This window comes from Aptenodytes patagonicus, chromosome 10, assembly GCF_965638725.1.
Source record: "Aptenodytes patagonicus chromosome 10, bAptPat1.pri.cur, whole genome shotgun sequence".
NCBI lineage: Eukaryota > Metazoa > Chordata > Aves > Sphenisciformes > Spheniscidae > Aptenodytes > Aptenodytes patagonicus.
The window spans coordinates 24,657,430-24,685,150 of NC_134958.1; the positions used below are offsets into that span (position 1 = coordinate 24,657,430).

Sequence of the window (27,721 nt, forward strand, 5' to 3'; positions counted from 1 at the left end):
ATGTCGGAGGCGGCGGCGGGGATGGCGGCGGCGGCGGCGGCGATGGCGGAGGCGCGGCTGCGGCGGAAGCAGCTGCTGAGCGCGGAGGAGGCGGAGCTGTTCGAGCTGGCGCAGGCGGCGGGCAGCGGGCTGGACCCGGAGGTGTTCCGGTGAGCGGCGGGGGCGGCCGCCGGTGCCCGGGGTGCCGGTTCCGCCGCTGACGCGTGTCCCCGCAGGGTGCTGCTGGACCTGCTGCGCATGAACGTGGCGCCGCTCGCCGTCTTCCAGGTGCTCAAGTCCATGTGCGCCGGGCAGCGGCTGCCGCCGGGACCCGAGGGCGGACCCCCCGCCGCGCCGGCGCCGCTCCCCGCCGACAGCCGAGGTAGGCGGCGGGCAGGGGCGGGCGGGGGGACGGCGGCGGCGGCGGCGGGCCCTAATCCCTGTGTCTCCCCGCGCAGAGCCCCCCGAGGACGGCCGGGCCCCCGCCTCCGCCCTGCGGCCGCCGCGGCTCGGGGGCCGCCCGCCGCTCTCCCGGGCCTGCCCGCTGCCCCGCGGCCTGCCCGCGCCTCCCGCCGGCCGCGCCGCTCGCCCAGCCGCGGGGAGGGGGCCGCGGGCCGGGCGGCTGGGCCCGAGGGGGGCCTCGGCCGGCCCCCGGGGGGCCCGCTCGGTGTGAGCCGCGGGGCCGGGCCCGGCGGGGGCTTTGCGCGGGGTCCTGCGGAGAGAGAGCCCCGTCACCCCCGGGCCCCTGCGCCTCCTGCCTGCACCCTTTTTTCTTAATTTTTATTCTTTTTAGGCAGCGTAGGGGGCCGGGTGTGGAGGAGCGGTGCGGTATGTCGCGGGGGGGAGGTTGCTGCGGTCGCTTGTGCTGGGTTTTGCAGCCTCCTGGCTCAGCCCTCCAAGCCTTTAACAAAATAAACCCCGAATCCTTAATACACAGTGCTGTTTCACTTGTATCTAACTCAAAAAAAAAAAAAAGTAAAGCTTCCAGTGCATTGGGAATCCCCGGAAAACGAGAGGAGCTGCGATGCTTCCTCTGCTCTGTCCCCGTGTACCGTGGTGGCTTCTGCTGCCTGGCCAGCCGTTTCCATGCCCGGTGGATGGTATTTAGGTGGGAACGTGAAATGGGAGGCTGTGTGGGATTGTTGGCTAAAACAGCGACTGCTTTTGAATGTAATTATCTTTTGTTATTGCTCTAATCTCGGTGGACAGTAACAAATGTAGCCCTGAAGCTGTGCCATATATATATATTATTTTGTTTTTTTCCAAACCAGTTCTAATAAAACTTACTTACTCCTTGAACTTCCTGAAGTGACTTTTGGCTGGTAGCTCGCAACCTCTGTGGATTACTTCCAAAAGGTTTAAAAAGAGGTAACTAAAGCCCGCTGTCGCTAAGCTTGAATTCACTGTGAAAAGGCTCTCATTTCTCTTGTGCTCAAAAATACAGTAGAAGGGGGCAGTGGCCAAAGCAGCAAGGTTTTGTGATCGTTGTCTGTGCTTGCCAAGAACAAGATTGCACGCCGAAAGCTCAGCTTGCTGCACACCAGTGCTGCCCTACCAGTAACGTGGGTGCGCTTGTTCACCCAGCGGGAGCGTAGAAATGGCTGAGGTCAAGTCGAATTGTATTGTCGTGTCCTGCTCTCCCTTCCTCTCTGTTTCAGGGTGAAAACTCTGTTGTAGCTGATGGGTCTGTGTTGACCCATGATGAATTTTGAGGCAAAACTTGACAAGTAACTGTCAGCAAGGACTGTGCTGGGAACAGAGAGAATGGGGCAAGAAAGAAAAGCTTTGTCGGCATAGGTAACCGGAGCGGGGTGGGGGGAAAGTAAGGTTTCCCTGTCGTGATAGTGTACTACCGCTTAGTCTAGTCTCACTGCTGAGGCTGCCTTGGTGGTAGGGGGTGTTTATTCTCATGGCTGTGCTTGCAAGTCTGGTGGTAAGTCCTGTAGAAAGTGAAGTTGAAAGGCAAGATTCGTTTGACCAACTACAAGCAGTCAGTTTTAGGGTAAGGTCGTTTATGCCACAATCCGAGGCACCTTTACAGTAGCAGAGCTTGCTGCTTCTGGTATGGGTTCCCACATGGTAAATGGGTGAGAATAACTTCATTGGGCAGCTAGACCCAGAGACTCTGAGGAGGTTTGCTAAAGCCCAAATGGGAATTGGAGTGTGCGGCTAAAGTGTCCAGGACTCCATGGACTTCACTGTGCACAGGTTCCCCTTTCTCAAGAGATGCTCTTGATTAAGAATTTCCTGCAGAGAAGTTGGTTGTGGTAAAGAGAACAGCCTTACATGTGACTGAGAAGCGACTCTAAAAATCACAGGGGAGAAAGAAGACACGCGGCTGACTACTTTTTCCTGAGCGAAATGAGAGAGATACAGTACTTGGATATTTTTAACTAAGAAGTAGCGTGCTATTCCGGTACCATGTTGAGAGGAAACATCTCAAAAGAGCAGTGATTTTGAACAAAAGATGCTGTTAAATTTTGCTCTCTTTTCTTCTCCTTTGTTGGTGCTTCAGGTGTGATGGGCCACTCAGACTATGAAGGAACTTTGGTAAGGTTTTTGTTCCTGTTTGTCTGTTAATCGGGATTAGTTTTTGATCTCTCATGTATGCTGTTTCTGTAGCACTTCCTGTAAAAATGAGATTTTTCTAGTGCTGGGCCACTGCCACGGGGTAGTTTTGGCTAGTAGTAGGCCAGCTCAGATTTGCAACGGTCAGATGGCAACTTGTTTATCAATCAACATTAAATTCCTCAAGACGAAAAGCCAGAAACCCTAAGGTAGAGTTGATATGCCCTTAACCGTTGCCTCCTACTAGCTTGAGGTGCTGCAAGCACCTTAGAGAGGCTATGAGTTTCCAGGAACTAGAATGTGTCTTGGGAGCTTAATTCGGTTGTGCCTGCATCAATCCAGGATGCTCATCCTGCATCTTCAGCAGAGCATCTCCTGGTCCGAAATGGTGCCTGAGTCAGATGGCAGTCCTAGTGTCTCTGGCCAGACTTTCCTCTCCATAGTTTCCTTTTAAAATCGGCATGTTGATATCCTCGAGTGCACTGTGACAAGCCCTCGGAACTGAGGGCGAAGTGTAGTAAAGTTCAGAGAAAGATGGAGCTAGCTCTGCGCTGCTCGTGGTAAATGTTCACAGTATTGGTTTGGCCTTCAGTGTCTCCTGTTGCTGCTTTATTTCACATTGCTGCTTTATTTCACAAGGATAAAATATGTCTTCAGGGCTAGTTGATGCACTGAGACCACAGGATCATACACAGCTTACTGAGACAGGAGGATTGTGCCCATCAAGTCACAGTTTCACTGCAGACGTGGTAAAACATTAAGTGCTGAATTTGGATTTGCTCTTTTTGCAAGCTGGTGCTCAGTAGTGATGACAGAGGGGCACTTTGGCCTCTTCTCTCTCATCACACTCAGTCCTGACCAAATTCTGGTGGGCAGCACTTGCATGCCCTGCCAGAAAGTTTGGTCTTCCCAGCTATGGTTTTTTTTGTTTGTTTGTTTTCTGGAAGCTTGTGTTACATTACAGCCGTATCTCACTTTGAATGAAAACTTCTCTTTTTAGTTTCTGTCAGCCCAAGTGACTCTGCTGTCACCCGGCACCCACTGATGTTAGACAGCAACCAATTCCTTTGTGAATAAAATCACCATTGAAAAGCTAACTCTCTCAGAAAATTCTTTGAGCTCAGTGGCGGCTTATCACAACCTTAGTCCTGCGTCCTCATTTCTGTGAGTGCACTAAGTACCGGTAGGATCACATTTACATCGAGAAGAGGATGCATTTTGTCCAGCTCTCCTTGTGAGGATACATTTCTGTAGCCTCTCGGATGGAAGGCAGACGTCTTGCACTTGCGGTGATTTAGTCAAAGGAGGGGCTATGTTAGCTCAGTGCCCAGCCTGACCTAAGATGGGCATCAAGTACAAGCGAACAAGCTTCTGCAGCTTTAATTGCAGTTTTGTGCAAATTTTGTCTAGCCTATGTCTGGCTCCACAGTGCCGTGCAGACACTTGGGGCGATGTGCCTGGAGTGTCTGAGGAAGATGCGTAGGACTCCTGGTTGAAGGTCATGAAAACAAACAGGTGTCCAGAGAGATCTCTCAATTCATGGAAATTGTTAATGATCTAAAGCAGAACTGGGCTATCAGTGCCAGTCTTGTCTGTGTTTTACTGGGCCACCTTAGGCTGAATTAGGATTTGAACTATCTGTAGCTCAAGACAGGAGCTTGTTTTACTGTAGCCCTTGGGGGGAAAGTGTGTTGCTGAAATAAAGATCCCATTAAAATCAGTGTATCTTCAGCAGCGTAATTTTCTCTCCTCAAATTGGGGAAACAACCAGCTAGCTCAAATTGAAGAGGAGGAATCACTCCTCATTCACTGAGCTTTCTAGTTCTGGCACAGTCCAAGTCCATCGTTCAGGAGTTGGGTAAGTGTTAATAGGGTGACTGGGGGCGTCCTCTGGGCTGGATCTGTTCTGCAGAAGCGTTTGGCTTGCCTTGCCTCCTTTCCCTATAGGAGCTGCTGCGGGGAAGGGGAACCAAAGCTGTATCTGCTGTTGGCCCTGCCACCTCTTGTTGGAAGATGCTGCTTCTGTCTAAGAAGAGGATGGTGCGACTTCCACGCAGGACCAGGCATTTGGAGATGGGAGATGCCTCCTCTGCGCAGCTGGGACTTGTGTCTGCTGATAAAGCCAGAGCTCCTTGCGCTAATACAGAGAACAGTGATTGTCCAATATAAGCTTGCCAAGCTGCTTCGCACAGGGTCCTTCAGCTCTGCGTATCTGCTTTTTCTCCCGTGCTTCCTCCTTTGTCAGAAGACAGACAAGTGGCTGAAGTAATCCAGGTCTCACTAAAGATTAGCCAAGACTGCTCTGCTCGAGTTTTATCAGTAATGATGAGAGATTGGCTGAGGCTTCTCAGCTCATCATGGTGCAGGGAGGTTTTTTAAAGCAGCTGCAAAAAGACAGTTACAGCATTTCTGAACGACACTGTTGGCGGGGGGGTGCGTGTGTGTGGTGGTGTGTGTGCACGCCCCCCGGTAGTTATTTCAGCTTTATACAGCTAAAGCAACAGGGAGTCTAACACGAGTGACTTTATTTTGCATTTTCCCATAGAATATAGCCATGGTGTTCTGCATGGAGCTGTGTTTGCTGGTAACTGAATTTGTGATAGCTGGCTTAAAATTACTGTGTTTGAGTATTGGAGCATTCATCTGGCGTATTTAGCTAGATACAACTTCATGCAAGTTGCATTTGAAACGGTTCCTCAACAGTTCCTGATTTGGGAGGGAAAGAGCTGATTTTTAAAGAGAAAGGGTATCCGGGCAATTTCTTTCTGTGCATGTGAGGAGGAGGTGTGCATAGCTGTTAGGACAGTGGTGTTGGTTTTGGCCTAGACTGGTGATGTGTCTAGTTTACCTTTGTGTAGTTAAATATGCCATTTTCTTACATATTATTTCCATGCTTTCTGTTCCCATCAGCCAATCCTCCAGCCCCTGGTGGTTTCCCTGCAGTTTTCTACCTCTCTATTGACATGCCCTGCTCTTTTTTCTAGGCTGATGAATATCCTTTGATGCTTCTCTCACTCTTTGCACTCCAGCTGGTTTTTCCACATTCCCCACTTCCCCAGCCCAAGTGTCTTCCATAAAGTTACTTCCTAGAGCTTTGCCCCAGCTACTAAATGTGTTGTTAACATGAGCTTGCTTTTCAAAATCTTGTCTCCGTTGTGGACCTCTCACCTGGTCTATGGATTTTAAGGCTGCAAGGAACCTTTGCAGCCTCCTGTTCTGCATAGCAGGGGTCAGAATGCTTTCCTACCCCCTGAAACTCTGCGTCGCACTTAGGTGCCTGTTGGAAATGCCACTGAGCGCCACCACCAGCCATAGGCTCGGTGAAGGGTTCACGGGGTGTGTTTTCCTTGTCTGTGTGGAAAAATATGCTTTTGAGAATCTTCAGTTCCTTTTCTGCCCCTGCATTGTAACTGCTTTCTTCCTGTGTAAATACTTAGATACGATCAAGGTCTCTTCTAAGTGTTGCTGTTTAATTATTTCCTAAATATCCATCTCTACTATGCAGCTTGTTACCAACTTTGTCCTCCCTATGTGTTCTTCTTGCCATCCTTGTGTTTTGAAGCCTTCCCTATTCATGCCTTTTTCTCGCTTCTTGCACTTTCTCTCTGTTGTCTGTCTTTAGCTGTGGTCAGCCTTTTGGGATGACGGCTATTGCTGCAAGGACGCACAGTGACTGGCATCACTCGGGTACTGCTGGCTGGCCACACTAGCTGCTTTGCATTCCTCTTATACCCACCCTCCACTTACTCAGCCTCGCATTATCTCAGCATTCATCTTGATGCAGGGTTGTAATGCAGACTTCTGTATTAAGGAGATAAGGTAGCTGACAAGGATAATGCTCTGTGGAGCTTGGATACGGTGGAGGGAATCCCCCCAGAGATGCTAAGGATTTCTCTTAAATGTATTTAATCTGTTTTTTATACATCATACAGTGAATTTCCCTGTTGGTTATACTGGCTATTATGCTTTAATTCTAGATTAAATATATGCATGGGATTTAACTGATAGCAACGCATTCTTAAATCGTGCCGCGCACCAGTAAATGTACTCGGACACTTCATGGTCTGTATGTCTTCCCTGAAAAAAAAAAATCTGTGGAGTGATCTATAGGTGACTTATATGACTAATCAAAGGACTAATACAGTCCTGATCATGGTTTTCTTACTTAGTTGTTTCACTCATATCCATTTTTTTTCAGTACTTCATCAATGCCGCTCCGATAAGTGGATTTCCGAAATTCACTGAAGAGCAGTTAGATTGCCTTCCAGATCTTTGTCCTGGAACTCTCGCTCCCTCTAACTCTTTCTACCATAAGCAGCAGAGTTCAAGCGTTTTGAATTAGAGGCCTTTATTCTTGTTTTGTGAAATGATGGATATTGTAATTACGCAGGGCGAGAAGTTTTATGTTCAGAGCATTCCTGATGTGGAGTTGTTGCTTTCCCTTCTCCCCAGGCTCCCATTCCAGAATGCACTTTTTTTTTATTTTAACTTTTCTGTATTGTAGGCATTTCTTTAGTCCATCAGCAACTGAATAGTTTCAATTTATAGACCTTGTTCATCTTGTGGTACAGAAATTAAGATTGCAGGTGCTGATGTCAGTTATTTTACAACTGATGAAAAAATTTCTCAGCTGTACTATGCTTTCTTGGATGGTTGAAGGTCCCTTGGATAAAAGTTCCAGCTCCTTTCCTTTCCTGGGAGGTTATAATAAATTTTGATACTCTCAAACTATGGGTGATGGGTAGTGAAATACCCATCTACCTCAGCAGAAACAGCAGACAAACAGCTTTTATTTCTTTTTCCTTATCCCAGGAATAACTTGCAAAAAGTTTAGGCTGAAACACTGAAAACCTGAAATGGACCTAGTCCCAAAAGAATAGGTGGCTTCATTGTTCCTGTGAAAATATATTTTGCTCTGGGTAATGTACTTTGAAAACTGAAGTCTAGACATACTTGTTATTTTATGGAATCTTTTCCTTTTGAATGGGGAAAAAAGCTGTATTATATGCTGTGATGGAACCTGCACTACCGTCTTTTGGGAAGGAATCTGTTCAAGACTTCCTCCCATCTGAGTAACTTTTTTAAGGGAAGAAATGTAGTATTAGAGAGGCACAGGCTTCTTCCATACTCTTTTTCTTCCAAGTGTGCTATGTTCTTTGCACTGCTGTGCGTATGGTGGGAGCCTGTTGCAAACTTGCCAAATGATTTAGCTCTGAGTACGTGGCTGTGTCCGTTGGAGAAGCCGGTGGCTTTTGAACAGGCCACAGTTCAAGAGTGCAGATGTATTCCCTGAAGGTGCTGGGATCCCTCCGGTAGCCTGGGTGGTTCTGTGTAATCTTTTTATATATACTCCAGGTATGATGGACGTGGATGGGCAAGTTAATGTGGATGGATGGCTAAAACCAGGACTTGGGTGGCATGGCAGTGCTGTCAGCGTGAGCAGGTAGCAGAGAGGACTGGTGATCTCTGGCCAGTGTAGGTCCCTCTCCTGTCACACTTTCCCTGCAGAAGGTTTGCAGGTTTACCTGAGGCTGTGAGGCTTCCTCTCTGCTGGGTGTTTGAGCGAAATGCTGCACTGGGATAATTTTGTTAGTATGTCTTTTCAGGCTAATTTTCAAGCCTTTTTTTCTTTTTCATGCTCTGCGAGGCAAGAACTGGCAGAAGGAAAAGGGATTTGGAGGAATACTGTAAATGCCAGATTCGTCATGTGTGGCTTTGTGGCAAAGTAATGAAATGTGAGTTCGTGAATGACAACTAATTCATTCTTCACCCCCAACCAACCAAAGAAACACTCAGAAGATCTTATAGACTGAATAGAGCTCTCTGAGGAAAAATGAAGGACCTCTTCTCCATCTTTTCCCCTTCTCTTGCACACAGATCACAGAAAGAGGAAATGAGATGACCTCGAGTGTGGTGGTGAGAACTAGTAAAATGAGGAGCAACCAGGAACACAGGAGGATTTGTAGGGAAAAGGCTGGTGCGTTTCATGCTGATCAGTGGGTGGGAGAGGAGGTCCCTGGCTCTGCTGAGCAGCCTTGAAGGGAGCCATCTCTCAAAAGTGGGAAAGATGAATGAAAACCTTGTATTCGGTAAATCAAGCACTTCCGGGGTGTTTAAGTTGGCAGCCTCCCAAGGTAACATAAAAACTAGAGTAAGGGAGAATCCATCCATCCATCCATCGTGTAGATGAGAATGAAGTATTATTTCAGAGAGTTGCCTTGGAAAAGGACTGTCAGATTGATCAGACTAATGCAGACCTCTGCTCTGGGAGGGGGGAATTGCTCTGTACCTTAACCCACCTTCAGACATCTCATTTAGAGGCTTCTTACCCGATGTGTTAAACTGAGGTGTTTGAGCACCTAAGGAGGCTTGTCAGTATCTTGAATAGGATCTGGGACTTGTTAATTTAAGCTTGCTTTTGTAGTGGCATCTAGTAATGCAGTTGAATACCTAACCTGTTTTGAGGAAACAGGCTCACTGGAGGAGAGATGAGGATACAAGTTCTGTGCAGGTGATTCATGGGCCTGTGTAGGTCTCAACTTATTTCGTGTTCTCTCCTTTCTCCAAATCCTTCTCTTCAGATAAGTGTTTGCAAGAGAACATACTTAAATAATGACCCTCTGCTCAATGCATACTTAAGGTCTTAGTTAACTGCTTTGGAAGGTGCATTTGAAAAACATCTTCTTATTTTTTCCTCTTCCTCTGTTTCAAAACAATTCAGCTGGGTTTGTTGAGGCACATTCTGGCAGTCTTACCTGTCCTCTGTCTTCTCAGGGAGACTGCTTTAGCAGGGGTGATGGTCGGGCTCTCTCCAGAGCCAAAACAAGCAGTGTGTGTGTATTAGCTGTTAACGATATGGCAGCAGCTTTGAAGATCTGAGAACCTGCCAGTTTGTGTTGCAGAAGAGGACTACTTTTGATATTTATGTAGGGTTGCGAGCAAGGCTCTGCGGGGCAAACCTGGCAGTCCGGCAAAGGATCGAGTATAACGAGCCACAGTCACATACTGGGACTGCTTTGGAGGGTGAAGTCTAGCCGTGCCTGAGATTTTTTCCGTGGTCAAGAGGTGACAAGGGCTGAAGCGAGTCCCATCACTGGGCGCACTTCTGGTGATTGGGCAAAAGGTGTCCTTATAGTAACACATAGTGATTGCAAGGAGGGGCTTCTGCTCTTACAAGTTTTTTTTATTCACACCTAAAACTGAGTCTTTGCTTGTCTAGAAAGGCCAGCTGGTTTACTGTGCCCGGTGTAAGCCCCACTGTGAGACAGAAACAGGAGCAGGATTTTGGAGAATTTAAATCTACTCTCGCGGTTGCTCTAGCCCGTAGTCACTGCCAGTATGCACTATGGGAGATTGTTGCAGCCCTGGTATCTCTGACTGTGTTACAAGTAAATGTACTATTAGCTATTTGTTTATTTATTTTTTTACCAGCAGGAGGAAAATCTGTAGTCCCTGTTACTGCTCAGAGGCAGGAAAGGATTCCCTGGGGAAAGCAGTAGGTTGAGTAGAGAGGAGACTGAAAGAGAAGAGCTTTAGATTTCCACTTCTGAAAGCATATTTGGGGTTGGGTTTCCCTTCCTGAATCTGGTCGGTCTTCACTTGCCTGCTGCCTGACACAAGAGGATGCTTCTTCCTCTCTCTGCTACTTAAGGCTTTCTCTTCTTGCCCTGTGCCACCCTGCAGACCCCTGCCTCAGTATCTGGTGGTGGTCCTCTTCTAGAGGTGGCTACAGCCTTTTGGCCTTGGGTTTTGTCAGAGATGATCAGCATTAATGTGTCCAGTGAGCAGCCTGATTGCAGTGGGCACTGCTGTTTTTAAATGGGGGGAGCTAGCCAGAGGTAGGTAGGGCACGCTTCTGCCACTGCTTGCATGCGTATACCATTCTTCTCAAACTATGTCTGGCTCTCGAGGAGATAAACATGTAGCTGCTTCTTTTGGGGTCATCTCTGGGGAGGGAGGTATTTGATTAGGCTCTCTTTTGGCTTGACTCTCGCATCTGTAACTATTTGGGCTGCAGTTGTTCTATGGCAGCCAGACGCATCCAACATAGGGACATCTTGTGTCACCAAGGAAAAATATCAGTGGAATCTCTGTTAGTCTGTAGTACTTGGATTACAGAGAGTTTGTGTTTGTTCAATGTCTTTTGTGCTTTGTGTTAATTGACCCTGTTTATCTCTGCTAGTGCTTGAACTGGCAGAAGTGCACAAACCATGCCCGTCTTTGCACACTTTATGAGCTGTTCTTGACTGGTTTGCGGGTCTAGATAGGATGCTTCCAAAAATATAGTTGTTTTTTATGCTGTTGAAGTAACTGGTTTGTTTTACTGTGATTTTGAGGCTAAGAGGATGGAGGGTACGTGCTTTGTCTGAGCGCAGCTTCTCTGCAATAAAGTGATTCTTTCTTCCCAAGTCGTTTCAGCTAGGTCAGGAGATCAAGGGCCCGACTCCCAGTAGAGCTTAATGGAACCGTTGTTTTGTGTGTGCACATGGTTAGAGTTGTACACAGGTTGAGGACCTGCACTCTACCTATAGAGATGTCCTGGATTGCTAAAAGCATCACGGTGAACTAGAATGCTTTCTGTTCCTGCCAGTTTTTCTCTCAAATACTGTGAGATCATGTATTGTCTTTGTGCAATTTGTTTGTTTTCATGGACAATACTGCATTAGTGAAACTGCTTAAAGTGCTTGAGCTACAAAGAAAGATTGCAAGGCTGGCTGGCTGGCTTGGGCTGATAACTGCTGGCAGATCACTAGTGTGGTTTACAATAACAGACTTTTTTTAAGAGCACCTGACTTGGCTGGGATAAGTGAATGTATTTCTTTTGCCACCCTAGAGTGTCAAATTTACAGATGAAGGGGCCACATACTCTTTATTTGGAAGTTCTCAGGTTGTCTTTCTGGTGCTGCAAGGTGTTGACTTGTGGTATTGAGCTGAGTCCTGTTCTCAGACAGCTGCTCCAAGGAGACAGGACGGTTTGGTAAGTAAAACAGACATATCTCCAGTCGGTGTGCTGTCCATAGCACACATGATCCAAGATGATGGTTTCCGAACCATGCCCATGGAGACTCCAGTGTGTGGAGTAGCTGTTGGTATTCTGGAAGTTGCTCTGATAACGATTGCTAAAATGTCACTCTTTTTAATTGCATGCATGTAACTACAGCTCACTGTATTCCTGTGTTTTGTTTCCTCCTTGCTGCTATTAATTTTTTATGATGCTTCTTGAAGCTTGCTGTCTTTAGTAAAGGCTGCGACCCTGTTGCCTCACGTTTCATTTATTTTTGTTATCTTTCCTAATGCGAGTCTTACTTCTCATCTCAAGTAGTCCTCTCCAGTGCCAGGAAAAGTCAAGTCTCCCTCACTTATCCCCTCCTGTCACTTTTTTGCAGCACACCTTTGTCACTCTCTCCTCTAGCTGAATCCAGCAGGGTGGGCCGCATGCCCCTTGCCTCCTGCAACTTCTACGTTTCTACCCATTGCTTCTCTCTGCTGTCGCATTGCATTTTGGATATGGTCAGTTGTGCCTACAGAAGAATAACTCTTACCTTCTGAACACAGTAAGAAAATCTGTGAGTAGGTCCTGTGTAGGAGTCTGAGCTCCTGGAAACCCCAGAAAATGATAGGAAATCCAAACTTGCTCATCAAGACACAGAAGTGAAATGAAGAGAAGGGTTTCTGATCTGGTAGTGTGACTGCGGGCTTCAGAAACTGGTGGACACAGGCACATCGGTTCACTTATCCCAGCCTTGAGGTGTTGGATGCTCTTCATGTTCTTCTTGAAGTGCTCTTTGCAGTGCTGGTGTTCCTGTGCCAAATGAAAGCAAGTGTTTAAAGAACAAAGTGGCTGGTTACTTTGTGGATTAAACCTGATGAAAATTAAGAATGCTCCTACTGCAACTTGTTTTGGTTTTGTGGCCCTGATACCTGTTGAGCTGAATTCACAAATTTGCTTTCTGTGCTGGATGCTGGATACATTTGTGGCATCTAATACAATTTTGCCTTTTGCATGATTTCTTAAGGAATGCTTGCAGCTTAGATGCTGTGTGGGTGACACGTAGGGTTGGGACTTGAAAATTAATGTATGTATTTGTTTATTCAGGGAGAAATAAAACCAGTTCTGCTGTCAGCGGGACCCAGGTTCTAGCAGAAAGGAGCAGCCGGGAGGGATCTGCCCAGAGGATGCCTCGGCAACCAAGTGCGAGCCGGCTGCAGAAAGCAGGAGCTTCTGGAAAGAACAGTGGAGGAGGCAACAGTACCTAAAAAAGGCCTTGGAACCGATGTATTTTGATGCTTGACAATGTATATAAACTGTGCTTGTTAAAACTGCTTGCATTGTGTGTATTAACCTGACAAACATGATTTGTAATACATGGAACAGAGCTGTTGTTTCTTATTTCCAAAACTTCCTTTGGCAGTGCAGACTACTAGGGGTTCCCTGAAGGCACCTGGGACAAAGAAAGAGATGTGAAGCCTAGAAAAGCCTGGAATAGTGCTCAAGTTGCTCCAGAGAAGTCATGACTCATCTTACAAGCCAATGCTTCTTGCTGCCTCTCTCCCTAAAATCCGTTTTGATACGTTCATGCTAGTTGTGGCAGCAGGAGGTCTGGTTGGCTGAATTACGAGGTGATTAGTGCTGAGGTAGGTCATATATTAGTATCGCTGAGCCCTGCAGTGATGGTAGCTTGCACTGGAAACCTGACTGTCTGGTTGGGGGGTTATGTTCTTGTACTTCAACTGGTGGTTGCTCTGTTCCCTTCAGGTACACGTTTACGTGGGTTTTAGCACCTTAATCTGAAAAGCGATTTGACCTGTCACATAGCATAATCAACGCAACCTTTAGTCCTTCCAATGGTGCTAATGTGATTATTCATTTATAAAGTGTTACAGAACCCTTTGCCTAATGAGCCAGGTTAAATGAGGAGATTATGCCAGATAAGAGAGAATAGCTTCATCACTTAGTGTAAGATACATGCAAGTAGCTAAAACAGGTTAAGTGGATTTGTTAGAGCTTAAGTGTTGCCGTTCATCATTCCGGCGGGTATCCAGGCAGTGGGTGTGCCTGCTATGGCCTTGGTCGCTCAGGAGCTGCTAGTGAAATCCATTTCCCTAATTAGGAGGAAGTGCCTCCATTCTTTGTGGGGGATAGATGGTGTTCCCTAGACTCAAGGAGATCTCGTGAACCTAGTTCAACAGGTGCTTCCTGACCAAGAGGAAAAAATGCTGGACAGTACAATATTCTTTTGCACAAGTTTTTGTGCAGAATATTAAAGATGCTCAGATAATCCTACCTTACAGATTCCTCTTGAACAATATTGCAGATCAGCCTACTTACTTCCCCCCCCCCCCCCCCCCCCCCCCCTCCTCTGACAGGCCTAAGGCTGTTGCTACTTAAGGAAGATGGTGTGTTCACAGCACACAGCAGTCAGGAGAGATTACTCCAGGGTGGGTTCTCCATGGACTGCAGTTCCTTCAGGGAATACCCACTTGCTCTGGCAGGGGTCCCTGTGGATATCTGCTACAGTGTGGTCCTCTCCACAGGCTGCAGGGATCAACCTGCTCTGTCATGGTGTCTGCCACGGGCTGCAGGGGAATCTGCTCCAGTGCCGGGAGTACCTCCTGCCGCTCTTTCTGCTCTGCCCTTGGTGTCAGCGGGATTGTTTCTTGCATATTTCTTTTCCTCACTCTGGGTGGCGTTTTGTCCTTTCTTAAATATGTTTTTACAGAGGTGCTACCAGCTTTGCTGATTGCTCAGCTGAGGCCACCCCTGCAGCAACCATCCCCCCCAGCCTTGCCATGTAAACCCAATACACCCATCTATGGAGATCAGAATTTTTCAAGAGTGGGAGTTAGAAATGGGAGTAAAGTAGCTCATGGCTTGCAGTAACACACCTTGAAGCTGTGCTGGAGGAAAAGCATTCAAATGAGATCGCTTACAAGCTGCTTTTTTTTTTTTTTGCATTTGCAAGGTCTGGGTATCTATCTCCTGCTCGGATCTTGTAAGAAAGTGCACCTACTCCCCCCTTCTCCCCCCCAAAAAACCCCAAAGCCACACTGTACCACACCAACGGGGAAGCTGTAAGTTGAATTTGCTGGTGAAAAAGAGCAGCTGAAGGGCTGCTTTTTCTCTTAGAAGAATCATTATTTGTGCTTTTTGTCCCTAGAACGGGGGTGAGCAGACTTGAGATGCGACTGAAACCTCCTCTGTGCAGTATATTGACCTTTCTTGAGAATAAAAGTACCTAACAAACATGGGTTTTGCCTGCATGCTCACTGCCTCCTCTCTCTAACCGGTTCCATACCTGCATTTCTTGTATTTATCCCTCTGCAGCTTGGGATACCTCCTATATTGTACCTACCCACCCATCTCCAAGCTCCCACCACATCCTCCTGAGCTCTACTGCACACTCCTCAACCTTTCTTTCCTGATGTCCACTTTTCCTGGGCAGCCTGTCCTGGTTTCCTTTCCCGACTACCTAGCTGAATAAAAGTGCTCGGTGCATGCTTTTACATCCTGGTCCTTCAAAACATCGGCAGCAGGTGAGGCACCCCTGGGGCCGGTGTTGCTTTTGAGCTTTTGGAGCAGCTTGATCTAAGGCGTTCTCCGCTGTGCTCTTTTGCCCAACCTGGCCACTTTCAGTGGTGCAATAACTGGCTTGGTGGATGATGTAAGAACAGTGGAAGTAATTTTCCTTGACTTCAGGAAGCCTTTCGGTGTGGTCTCCCAGAATGACCCTGCAGCTTCACTGAGGAGATAGGCCTGGATGGGTGGACTATAGGATGAAGGGAAAATTGGCTGAGCTGCCGCTAAGTTGAGAGTACAGCTAACCGATGCCGAAGGGTGCAAAGAAGGCGACCTCATCTTGGTTCAGACCAAGCTAAATCTTCTCAGGTGTGATGGTGACACAGCACAGGGCACATTCTCCAGCAGGTGTTGGAGCAGCTGTGCCTGCCGGGGCAGAGGCTTCAACCCAGATGGTTTCAGATGGTGGATGAAGCCCTGCAAGTCCCAGGCTGCAGGGAGCGCCTGGGGCCTCCCCCTGAGGCTGGCAGAGATGGTCTTCCCTGCTGGAGGTGTGGTGGTGGTGAAGACCTGTGTTACTAAGTGGAGTAATTATAAGAGGAAGTCAGCAGGCTAAGCAGCATCAGAGAGCATGAGAAACAGGTAGGATCTTCTCGGACCCTGCACTTCAAGATCCCTGGACCTCAGCTGCAGCGGGGCGACAGGCAGAGTCTGTAGCAGACCATAACTGGAAACTAGAAGGAAGGCAAGGGCTGGAAGCTGGTGACTTCTGGCACCGAGAGGAAGGCTCCTGCTCCACCTGAAGGCTTGCAACAACGGAACAGGTTCACTGTCCTCAAAGCTGGGGAGGAGGTGGGTGTGTTTTCAGATGAACCGTCTGGGCTAACTGACCCAAACCACGCAAGACCACCAGGAGGAAGCAGCAAGTGATAGTAGTGGGTGACTCCCTGCTGCAGGGTACGACTTGACTTGTCTAGAGAAGTGTGCTGCCTGCTGTGGGCCCAGATCTGGGGTGTTGTGGAGAGACTGCCAAAGCTTGTCTGACCCTCTGACTGTCACCCCCCGCTGTTCTTCCATGTGGGTACCAGTGATACTCCCAAGGGCAACCTGGAGAGTGTCAAACATGACTACAGAGCTCGGGGCGGCCGTGGTCAGGGGGATGGGAGTGGTAGGCACGGCTGACAAGCAAAGGGTCTGGGGTGATGTGAATGAAAGGGAACACAAAATCAGCAAAACAAGGCTTAAGCGGAGTCGCCTTCAGCACTTTCATGCAAGCAAGAAAGTGCCTACAAGGCACCACTATGGAGAAATTCCCCAAACCCTTTCTGGGCAATCAGCATGCTGGGCTGCCTCTCTGACGTGCCTGTATGCTAATGCACACAGCATGGGGAATAAAGGTGAGGAACTGGAGATCTGTGTGCAGTCACACGACTGTGGTCTTGTTGGGATCATGGCGTTGTGGTGGGACAGCTTGCATGACTGGAGTGTTGTGATGAAGGGACACAGGCTCTTTAGGAAGGACAGGCCGGGAAGATGACGGGGGGGAGTTGTCCTTTATGTGAGGCAGCAGCTGGGGCGCCTGGAGCTCTGCCTGGGGATGGGTGAGCAGCCAGCTGAGAGCTTATGGGTCGGGATTAAAGAGCAGACCAGTATGGGTGACATTGTAGTGGATGTCTGCTGTAGGCCACCTGACCAGGAAGAACAAGTGGATGAGGCTGCCTACAGACAGCTGGAGGCGGCCTCACATTCACAGACCCTGGCCCTCATGGGGGACTTCAACCACCCTGATACGTGCTGGTGGGATAACCCAGCAGGATGTAAACAGTCCAGGAGGTTCCTGGAGAGCATCAATGACAACTTCCTGAGCCAAGTGATAGGGAAGTCAACGAGGAGAGGTGCTCTGCTGGACCTCGTACTCACTGCCAAGGAAGGGCTTGTTAGGGATGTGAAGGTCAAATGCAACCTTGTCTGCAGTGGCCATGAGATGGTGGAGTTCAGAGTCCTGAGGGGAGGTAGCCAGGCAAAAATCAAGATCACAACGCTGGATTTTAGGAGAGCAGACTTTAGCCTCTTTAGGGATCTGCTTGATACAGTCCCATGGGATAAGGCCCTGGAGGGAAGAGGGGCCCAAGAAAGGAGGTTGATATTCAAGGATCACCTCCACGTTCAAGAGCAGTCTATCCTGACAACCCAGAGCTGCATCCCATGCCTGAGCTCCAACTGCATCCTTGACGCCCCCTCTTAGTGCCACACCCCATGTCTGACCCCCACGCCCATGTCTGACCCTTCTCACAAGCTCATCCTCGTTTCCTCCAGGCCCTGCAGAGCTGAAGATGCTCCTGTGGGATTGCAGCGAGGCGCAGCAGCTGGGGCCCGGCTGGGGTGCAGCGCCTTGGGGCAGGGGCAGTCCACCACAGCACCTCAGCCTCAGGGTCCTGGGGTACCAGGGGCTGAGGTGATGCCAGCCCTGGCAGTGCTGGGGGCTGTGGGTCCCCTGAGGCTGGTGCAAGGGGCACTCTGGAAGGGACAGGACAGGATGTGGGATGGGACGGGAGGTGTCAGGGTCAGCCAGGGCTGGTAGGGGCAGGGGCTGGTCTTTCCTGCCTGGTTCCCTCCCAAAACTGCTGCAGTGGGGGGAGAGGGAGGGATCAGACCTGGCTTTGTTGCAGAAAGAAGTGGTGTGTTGGGGAAGGCACACTCTTCCTGTCGGAAGGGTCTCTGTGGGGTGGCTCTTGCAGGGCATCCTCCATGGGCGCATCCCTCGGGGCTGGTGGATGCAGGCAGGCTTCCCCCCAGGAGCATCCCCCAGGGCTGGGGTGCAGGCAGCCCCCCCACTCCCCCAGCATGAGACAACATTAGGTGTTGTGATTAAAGGCTCACGTCCATGAATGAAGAGGAGCAGAGGAACGACGAGAGGTGGAGGAACCCTGGGAATCTCCACAGTGCCAGGGACCCCCTGACCCGGCTGCTCCCAGGGCCATCCGTGGGCCAGGAGGTGGCACCCATCACGATGGTCAACAGGGGCAGCTCTCCAGATCACCTTTTGGATGGAGGGGGTGACTGCCTAGGGGTGAGGGACACATTATGGGATGCAGGGGAAGAGCATTTTGGGATTGTACAAGACTCATTATGGGATGTTCAGGGGGAGGAGTCAAAGGTGGGGAAAAGGAGGGATCAAGGTGATTTGGGGAGCCACAAATGTACGAAAATAAAGGGATAAGGATATGAAAGGGGTTATGTTTCTACCAGTTTGGGGTGTATATGTGTATGTGCCTCCTGGGGATACATGCTCAGCCTTGCTGCTGGCTGAAGCTGGGGACATGGAGCCATGGCAGCCTCGGCTGTGTTGGGCTGCTGGCTTTGGCAGCACCTAACAGAGCATCCCACAGGTGTTACACAAAGGGCGCTGGTACAGGCTCGCAGGCACTAGCAGTGTCTGCAGCTGGTGGCATACATTGGCTCTGATGGTAAATGTTTATTGTAGGCAAAAATAAAAAAAGGGAGAGGAAGAGACAAAAGGGGGGGAAGGGAAACCTCTCCCCAGAGGCCAGCTGGCGTGAGAAGCACTGAGCTCCCAGATGAGCAGCAACCTTGGTCTCCGCTCCAGTGCAGCAAGCTGTGACGGTGGTGATGGTGATGATGTATGTTGTGTATTTTGCTTGATCCCATTTGTGGTGCTATTAGGGTGCTTGTGTTGCATGCTGACCGGTTGCTGACGTTCTGTGCAAAGCTGTTTTTCGACAATTCTTCACTGTTTAAATGGGTGCTGTTGGCTGTAGCATACAGTGAGGTTTGTCCTCGAATACGAACGAAAACCTGCAACAGAGGGAGTAGGGAAAGCGTGGGGGGAGAGTAGGGGGCGAAGCTCTCCCAGGGGACCATCTCCCAGGGCTGAGGGGTACAGGCGGGACCGCTGCAGCAGCGCCTGCGAGCGCGGGCAGGGAAGGCACCTACGAGTGCCTCTAAATAGGCAACGCTGAAGTGACACAGCAGTGAGCAGAGTGGCGCAGCGGAAGCGTGCTGGGCCCATAACCCAGAGGTCGATGGATCGAAACCATCCTCTGCTAGTCGTTTTTTCTCCCCCCCCCCCCCCGGGTTGTTTTTTTTGGCCCTGCCTCTCCGCACGCCCCGGGTTGCGCGGCTCCGACGAGGGCCCCGCGGGTCCCCGCACGGTCACTGCCCAGCGCCGGCCGAGACAAAACGGGGGGCCGGAGGGGAAAAAAAAAAAAAAAAGGAAAAAAAGGAAAAACAGCTGTGGCCCGTACGGGGATCGAACCCGCGACCTTGGCGTTATTAGCACCACGCTCTAACCGACTGAGCTAACCGGCCGCACCGCGGGTCTTGTTCCCGCGCCGTGCCCAACTCCCCTGCCGGCCCTGCGCAGGAGCGGGGGGGCTGCCTGGGGGGAACGGCGTGGGGCGGGCAATAAGTAAAACAATTAGCAGAAGGCGGTTTCGGCCCATCGAGCGCTGGGTTAGGGGCCCAGCACGCTTCCGCTGCGCCACGGCGTCCTTCCATGTGCGCATCCTCATCCGTGCTCCCCGCCCCAGCCCTGGGGGGTGCTCCCATGGGGGGCTCTGCCTGCACCCCAGCTCTGGGGGATGCTGCAACGGGGTGGGTGTGTGTGTGTGTGTGTGTGTGTGTCCCGCGGTGCTGGGCGAGCAGTGGCGGTACCGTCATCCCAGCAGGGGATGCGTGCGAGGTGACGTTAACAGCCCTGCTGTCCCCCCGAACAGGGTGACTATGAATGAACGTACTGTGTGTGGCTGTCCCGTCTGCTGTGAGAGCTTTGACCTTCTCCCAGGGACCGGAGAAGAAGTCCCCCACCGTGTTGCTGAGAGCTGAACAGATCCCCATCTGGGATCTTCTGGTTTTTGGCCAGTCTGGTAGGAACTGCCATCCACCTGTTGGATACAACTGCCTATGCATAAGATTTTGGGAAAACAGGCAAGTATTCTGTGGGAAACATAAAAGAATGAAGGTGGGTGTATTTTTTTGAACAGATTTCTCACAAATTTGGGGGCCTGTTTTGCAAAACTTGCAAAGTGTGAGATTTAAATATTTTTTGAAAAAACCAAAAGAGAACATAAAGCCTGGGACCTGGGCTACTCAACACATCACACACCTCGTACCCACCTCAAACTGCGTCAGTGTATTCACACCAGCTCCATGGGAGCAAGACTCAATAGCAAAAGGAGGACACCCTGTCAGCGCTGCGATTTGGCTCCTCATTTTGGAGAGGCTGAGGCTGTTACCCACGTGCTTACCCGGTACAGAGCCTGTTTGGCCTTGTGGTGGGTTTCGGGCAATGACTGCCTGTCTTCCTGCCTCTTCACTCCCACAGCCCATTTCCAGTGGGGGTTGGTGTTATGCCACATTGGTGGTACACAGATCTTTTGGCTAATCCCTTTCCTCTTGTGTCCTGGGGTGACAGTCCGCAAGAGCTGCCAACCCTATCAAGATGTTCCTGCCTTGTAGCACATCTCTGCTTCAGGCATCTTGTTGGATTTTGTTGATGGACTTGACTGCTAGCATCCAGTCAGTGCGGTAACAGCCAGACCTTGTGCTGGTGCCAAAGTCAGGCCTGTCCCAAGCCACAGCTCTGTCCCCTGGTCCTGCCTGCTTAAGCCACCTGGGTGTGCAAGACCTCCTAGGGCACTGGGACAAGCAACAGCAACACATCATCTCACAAATGCTTTGCCTTGATCTCCCAAGGAGGTCAACCAAGCACCCAACAAGGGCTTGATAGAGGTACTAGCTAGCCTAGCTCATGGGGCACTTGCTGCCTGTGTGGTGAGAGTCTGTACCTTGCCCCGTGGGGGTACTGAGGTGTGTACCAGGGCCGTGCTCAGAGAAAGGGACCTCTCATGTTGAGCCATGTCTGAGTCCAAGTACTGGGCTGCTGCAGAAGGTGCAGATGGCATATAAGGGCATACTTTTTGACCTTGAAGACAGTCAAGCAGTGGAGCAGGTTGTGCAAGGGAGGTTGCGCAGCCTCTGTCCTTGGAAGTTTTCAAGACCCAGCTGTATGAAGCCCAGAATAATGTGGTCTGACACTAACAGCTGACCCTGCTTTGAGGATGAGGTGGGACTACAGATCTTCTGGGGTTCCCCCACTCATCTCAGGGTTGTTCTGTCTCAAGAGAGAGTTGGCCTCGATGGGCCGAGGCCAACTGTATGAGGTTCAACAAGGACAAGTGCCGGGTCCTGCACTTTGGCCACAACAACCCCATGCAGCGCTACAGGCTTGGGGAAGAGTGGCTGGAAAGCTGCCTGGCGGAAAAGGACCTGGGGGTGTTGGTCGACAGCCGGCTGAACATGAGCCGGCAGTGTGCCCAGGAGGCCAAGAAGGCCAATGGCATCCTGGCCTGTATCAGAACTAGTGTGGCCAGCAGGACTAGGGAAGTGATCGTGCCCCTGTACTCGGCACTGGTGAGGCCGCACCTCGAATAGTGTGTTCAGTTTTGGGCCCCTCACTACAAGAAGGACGTTGAGGTGCTGGAGCGTGTCCAGAGAAGGGCAACGAGGCTGGTGAGGGGTCTGGAGAACAAGTCTGATGAGGAGCGGCTGAGGGAACTGTGGTTGTTTAGCCTGGAGAAAAGGAGGCTGAGGGGAGACCTCATCGCTCTCTACAACTACCTGAAAGGAGGTTGTAGCGAGGGGGGGGGGTCGGTCTCTTCTCCCAAGTAACAAGCGATAGGATGAGAGGAAATGGCCTCAAGTTGCGGCAGGGGAGGTTTAGATTGGATGTGAGGAAAAATTTCTTTACTGAAAGAGTGGTTAAACATTGGAAGAGGCTGCCCAGGGAAGTGGTTGAGTCCCCATCCCTGGAGGTATTTAAAAAATGTGTAGATGCGGTGCTAAGGGACATGGTTTAGTGGGTGGTGGTGTTGGGTCGACGGTTGGACTCGATGATCTTAGAGGTCTTTTCCAACCTCAATGATTCTATGATTCTATGATTCTAAGAGCCATGTCCATATGCTCTGCTCACCTGTGGCATCTGGGAGAACTTGCCTGCTCCTGCAGTCCTTGCCCATACCTTTCCCTTGGAGCTGCAGTGCTTATCCTGCCTCTTCCCCATGGGAAACTCCCTACATTCCCCATTCCTCCACACTTCGCCCACTTGCTGGAGTGGCAGCCCCCAGCTTAGATTTGAGTCACCATATAGCAGATATTTGCAATTTTTCTTTTCAAGACTGATGGAAGATGGACTCACAACATGGAAAAGCATTTGGTGAAGTGAAAGGACCTGTATCTCCTGTTTAAAATGTGGGAAATTTCCCAAATTTCCATGCGTTTCATCAAAATTCTCCTTTCTCCAACCCATTTCGTCCCCAAAAGCCCCTGCCTGTTCCTCACCTAAAACTCACTTCTCCCCAAATGTCCCTGCTCAATGTTCTGGCCACTCAACGCATCCTGACATCTACTTACCTATGCAGCCACCTCACAAGATGATTTCTGTTCTCCTAAGCTTTCTTTTTTTGCCCAGTCTTGGGATTTTCCTAGCACTCCCTCCCCTCTTTCCCCTCACACTGTTGAGGCCAGGCTCATTGGAAAGAGCCCAGGCAACACAGAGACAAGGACGCAGAAAACAGGTATGTACTTACATTTCCAGTCCAAGTATCCACTGAGCAGGAGTCCTTCACCCACCCTGCAGTGCCTTCCCATGGCACAGCCTGATGGCCCAGGGAAATCCTCCTTCTCAAGGAGTCCTTTTTAAGGCAAGTCTTCCTGGAGGTGCCTCATGATTTATCACTCCACTGCTGCATCCTGAAATACGGTTTTCTTTCATACCCGTGTTCCCGTACTGCACGAATGGGTCTGGAGTTGTACCTCTCAGATATGGTTTTGAGTTGTTCTTGAGTAATTCTTCCTGGTACTGGTTTGCAAAGAGTTGCAAATAGCAATACACACTTCTGTCAGCCTGCGGGATCACCTTGGAGATATTTGAAAGCCATCTGGACATGATCCTGGGCAACTGGCTCTAGGTGGCCCTGCTTGAGCAGGGGGATTGGACAAGATGACCTCCAGAGGTCCCTTCCAACCTCAGCCATTCTGCGATTCTGTGACATCATGCAGCGGGATCCCTAACCACTCCCACATAGGTGGAGATGTATCACGCTCATCTCTCCAGAAATATAACGGATACAGGGCCACGGACCCTGGATTCAGTTTCCTGACAATCTTCTGGTATGGCTGGAGGTCTTATAGGTACACCACTGTGCACATCCCTTGATGAAGCTGCAATATAGGTGTGACCTGAAACATCCTTGGCTGCCTGCAGTCCCCAGGGTTATCTGTTACATTTGGGTTAGCAGATAACCACAGGCTTATGGGAGACTCAAACCTTTTTTCACTGGAACCAAAATAAGATGATGTAGGGCATTTCCAGCAACGCTAGCGATCTGTGTTCAAGCAGTCAAAGCAAGCTCCCCTCAGTTGTTCACTCCTTAAATGCTGCTGACTGTATTTAGATTGTGATTGACTTTGATGGGCATGTAGGTGCTGACTTATGTCTAGATACCTACAGTCGGATGTCATAATCTTGAACTGAATCCCATTCTTATATCCAGTCAACTGAATCTCTCTCCTTACTCTTTACTTTCTGGTGGGAGGAACTGATTACCATGAGATGAACGACATCAATATGCCAGCAATCTGTTGGCATATTTTTCCTGAAAATACGCACAACTTTTTTTTCTGACTTTGCTGGAATTTTGCTACAAGTTAGGTTTATGTATGCTGGAGTTGTGTTCTTATAACAGTGATTTATTTTAGACGTGCTTGAAAGCTAGCCATTGTGTAGAAGAAGGGAAAAAGGCTTAAACATTTTGTAGTTAATGTACAGATTTTATGGCTTATTTCTCTGTAATATTTTGGAAAGTTACATTAAATATATTCATTTATTCATTATACAGATTATGTACATTTCTCAGTATTTTCCAACAAAAGCTAAAATGTTCAAACCCTTTACAGACTTTGAGGAATGCATTAATTCTTTGACTTTTAACCTTTCAGGCATGAACAATTTTCAGAAAATCAGTAAGACTATCTAGGCAGAGGCACCTTGCTGAAGAATTGTCTTCTCCCAAATGTCCTCCTCAGAGCATGCTTTACTTTGTTTCGTAAGCCGTAGATGATTGGGTTCAGCATAGGAGTTACTACTGTGTAAGAAAGAGCCACCAGTTTCCTGCTGTTTGCCAAGAAACTTTGGACTTTGGCTTTAAACGTATCAAGCCAGTTGTGCAGCAGAACAGTGTCACCACCATCAGGTGAGCAACGCAGGTGAAAAATGCTTTGCGTCTTCCTTCGGCAGATGGCATTTGGAGGATGGTATGGATTATCTGGATGTAAGAGGGAGCTGTCAAGGCAAATGGGATCAAAACAATTACAACAGTAGCAACAAACACAAGAAGCTCGAATAAGTGTGTGTCTGAACAGACCAGATCCAGAATGGGAGCGATATCGCAAAAGAAATGCTCAATCTCCTTTGAGCCACAAAAGGGGTAGCTAAATGGCCAACCAGTGAGTCCTACAGAAAGCGGAATACCAGCAATCCAGCATGCTGTGACCATATGAATACACACTTTCCTGCTCATTGTTATGGCGTAATGCAAGGGATGGCATATAGCCATGTATCGGTCATATGCCATGGCACCCAGGAGGAAACACTCAGAAGTGATGAAGAATACGACAATGTAAAGTTGTAGGGCACAGGCAGAAAAGGAGATGACCTTTCTCTCCAACAACAAATCCACAAGCATCTTGGGCACTATGTTTAGTGTAAAGCAAATGTCAATTAAAACCAGGTTTTTGAGAAAATAGTACATGGGGGTGTGCAAGGCAGGACCAGTGGCTGCAGCTACAATGATGAGAAAGTTGCCTGTCAGAGTAATTAGGAACATCAGAAGAATTCCCTCTAAGAGGAAGACCTGAAGAGCGGCGAGGTGGGAGAATGCCTGCAAGGTGAAGTAGGTCTGGTTTCTGAGCCCCGATGCTTCAACAGCTTCCCTGTGAAAGAGAAACAACACAACCTGTATAAGCCAACAAGGAAGACATGAGAAGAAAAGTCTCTATAGGGATGAAGAAAAAATAGTGAGCTGCTCTGAAACTGGTTCCATTATTTAGTAAGTGGGACAATCAAATATAGCTGGGCAAATAACATTTTGAGAAGCACACTAAAAAAAAGTGACACATGATAAAAACAAGGTGATAAGAAAAAACAATGATCTTCACTGCAGAACAACTAAGATTTCCTTATAGTTTGTCTGTTTTCCTTTTTAATTAAGCTAAAATGTTGCCATGTCTACTTCATATTTCAGTTCAACTGGTATTTTCTGAAATATGTTTTCATCAACAATTCACCTATTTCATTTTCTGTGTGCAAAATATGAATTCATTTCCTACAGAACTGAAATCTAATTACATTCTCTGCTCTATTTTTAGCAAAAAAAGTTTTCCCCTGTTTTCATATACACATGCAGGTGTATACGTATATACAGATTTCAAATAAATAAAGGAGAATAAAATTGTTGATGGTACAACCATACGTTTGAAGCTTGAAGGATGGACAGTCATATATTTTACTATTTGGTCTTATCAATGCTAAAATATAAAATAATGACCTGCTAATTTCGTGATTTTTTAAAACTATTGTCGTTCTTTATTCAGTGCCACTGGACAATTGCTTATGAATTCGGTATTGTAAGAAACTTTCCTCTTGTAGACCATCTGCAATCTACCTGTCCGTATTTAGATATTTGTGATGTAGATAACCGTATCCAAGGTAAACATCTGAATTACCTTCTCAGTTTACGTCTTTACCTCAGCTACAAAGGTAAGTCAGAAACCTTGACTGTATTTCTCACTTAATCCAGTTATCTTCATTGGTGTCACTATGTGGGGGTGCCATTCATCAGCACGGAAAGGAGCAGCTACATGCATTGCAGAAAGCAGTATTAGCTGGGAAAGGTCCTCCCCGACAGTTTGCAGTTAAGGCACCCTCCATCCTGCACTTTGATTATCAACACTGGTTGACCTTCCTATGTTCCTTCACAGTAAAGTGAAGTTACAAGTCTGCATTGTTATAAAACACAACCCCTTCCAGTATGTTACCATCTTGACCTGTGTTCCCTCTAATCATCTTAGTGGTCCTCTTCTGGTCTCCCTTCTATTTATTAATCTCTTTCTTGTATAGAGGGATCCCAAAATGGGACACCTTTATCCACAGGTGGCCTTGCAAGTACCAAGCAGAGGGCAATGGGTGTGTTCCTTTGACCAGCTGGCTAGCTCTTGCTAACACAGCTGGCTAGATGGTTACTCCTCTCCAATACAGGGACACACTGCTGGCTCACTGTTGTGGTTTAACCCCAGCCGGCAACTAAGCCCGACATGGCCGCTCACTCACTCCCCCCCCCAGTGGGATGGGGGAGAGAATCGGAAGGGTAAAAGTGAGAAAACTTGTGGGTTGAGATGAGACAGTTTAATAGGCAAAGCAAAAGCTGCGCACGCAAGCAAAGCAAACCAAGGAATTCATTCACTGCTTCCCATGGGCAGGCGGGTGTTCAGCCATCTCCAGGAAAGCAGGGCTCCATCACGCCTAACGGTGACTTGGGAAGACAAACGCCATCACTCCGAATGTCCCCCCCTTCCTCCTTCTTCCCCCAGCTTCATATGCTGAGCATGACGTCATGTGGTGTGGGATATCCCTTGGGTCAGTTGGGGTCAGCTGTCCCGGCTGTGTCCCCTCCCAGCTTGTTGTGCCCCCCGAGTCTGCTCGCTGGTGGGGTGGGGTGAGAGGCAGAAAAGGCCCTGACTCTGTGTCAGCACTGCTCAGCAGTAACAAAAACATCCCTGTGTTATCAACGCTGTTTCCAGCACAAATCCCAAACACAGCCCCGTACTTGCTACTGGGAAGAAATTTAACTCTACCCCAGCCAAAACCAGCACACTCATGTCCAGCTTGCCGTCCACCAGGAACCCCACATCCTTTTCTGCAGAGCTACTCCTCAGATGGTCAGTCCCAATCTATACCTATGCATCTTTCGTGCCATGGCCAGGACTTGGCATTTGTCTTGAACTTCATGAAGTTCCTGTGTGTAGCCCTCTTCCCCTGTCCCCAGATTTCTGTCATCTGGAGACTCCTGAGGATGTTCTCCATCACATCTTCCCAGTCACTGATGAATATGTGAAACAGCATTAGTCCCAGTATCAGCCCGTGAAGAATGCCTCTTATAACCAGCTACCAGCTAGACTCAGATTGTTGACCACTACTGTTAAAACCTTGATGGTCCAGACCATCCTAATCTTTTCCCATCCAGTTTAGATCTTCCCAGTTTGGCTTCAAGGCTACTATGTCAAGAATTGCTGAAGTCATTAAATGACATCCACCACACTGCCTTCACCCACTCTAGGTCAGTCACCTCGTCATGGAAAGGTGTCAGGTTGGTCAGGCATGACGTGTTTTTGGTAAATCTGTGCTGACGTTCCTCAAATCTTTCTGCCTAGCCTTCTTCAAGACAGGCACATTTACTTTTTCTCTGTTGCTGGGAACCTACCCCAATTTGTCAGAGATGACAAATACCAGTCTTGCAATGGCATCAGCCACTTCCCTCAGCACCTTCCGCTGCATCCATGGGTTTGGGTGGGTTCAGTTTA

At 48.8% G+C, this 27,721-nt stretch overlaps 2 protein-coding genes and 2 non-coding genes across 7 annotated transcripts; 2 read left to right on the forward strand and 2 right to left on the reverse strand.

Moving 5' to 3' along the window:
- LOC143165199 (mitotic-spindle organizing protein 2-like) lies at positions 1-12,919 on the forward strand. Of its 4 annotated transcripts, XM_076348654.1 has the most exons (5): positions 35-149; positions 216-361; positions 2,495-2,529; positions 4,495-4,587; positions 12,644-12,870. In XM_076348654.1, exons 1-5 carry the CDS (start codon positions 43-45, stop codon positions 12,686-12,688), a joined length of 426 nt encoding a protein of 141 aa, XP_076204769.1. In that variant the 5' UTR covers positions 35-42; the 3' UTR covers positions 12,689-12,870. The 4 variants fall into 4 exon arrangements, 3 of the variants coding, with proteins under 3 accessions (XP_076204768.1, XP_076204769.1, XP_076204770.1); XM_076348655.1 differs by lacking the exon at positions 4,495-4,587; XM_076348653.1 differs by lacking the exons at positions 2,495-2,529; positions 4,495-4,587 and having other exon boundaries at positions 1-149; positions 12,644-12,919.
- Positions 12,920-18,819: 5,900 nt separating this feature from the next.
- On the reverse strand, positions 18,820-27,695 carry LOC143165229 (olfactory receptor 10A7-like). Its single transcript, XM_076348685.1, is given in 5 exon segments — positions 18,820-18,880; positions 19,822-19,880; positions 24,161-24,301; positions 24,304-25,075; positions 27,622-27,695. Coding segments are annotated over 5 exon segments (1,107 nt in total).
- Positions 19,060-19,131, forward strand: TRNAM-CAU (transfer RNA methionine (anticodon CAU)). Its single transcript has one exon. It is a non-coding gene; the product is annotated as a tRNA-Met (tRNA).
- TRNAI-AAU (transfer RNA isoleucine (anticodon AAU)) lies at positions 19,320-19,393 on the reverse strand. The gene has a single exon. It is a non-coding gene; the product is annotated as a tRNA-Ile (tRNA).
- Positions 27,696-27,721: the final 26 nt, after the last annotated feature.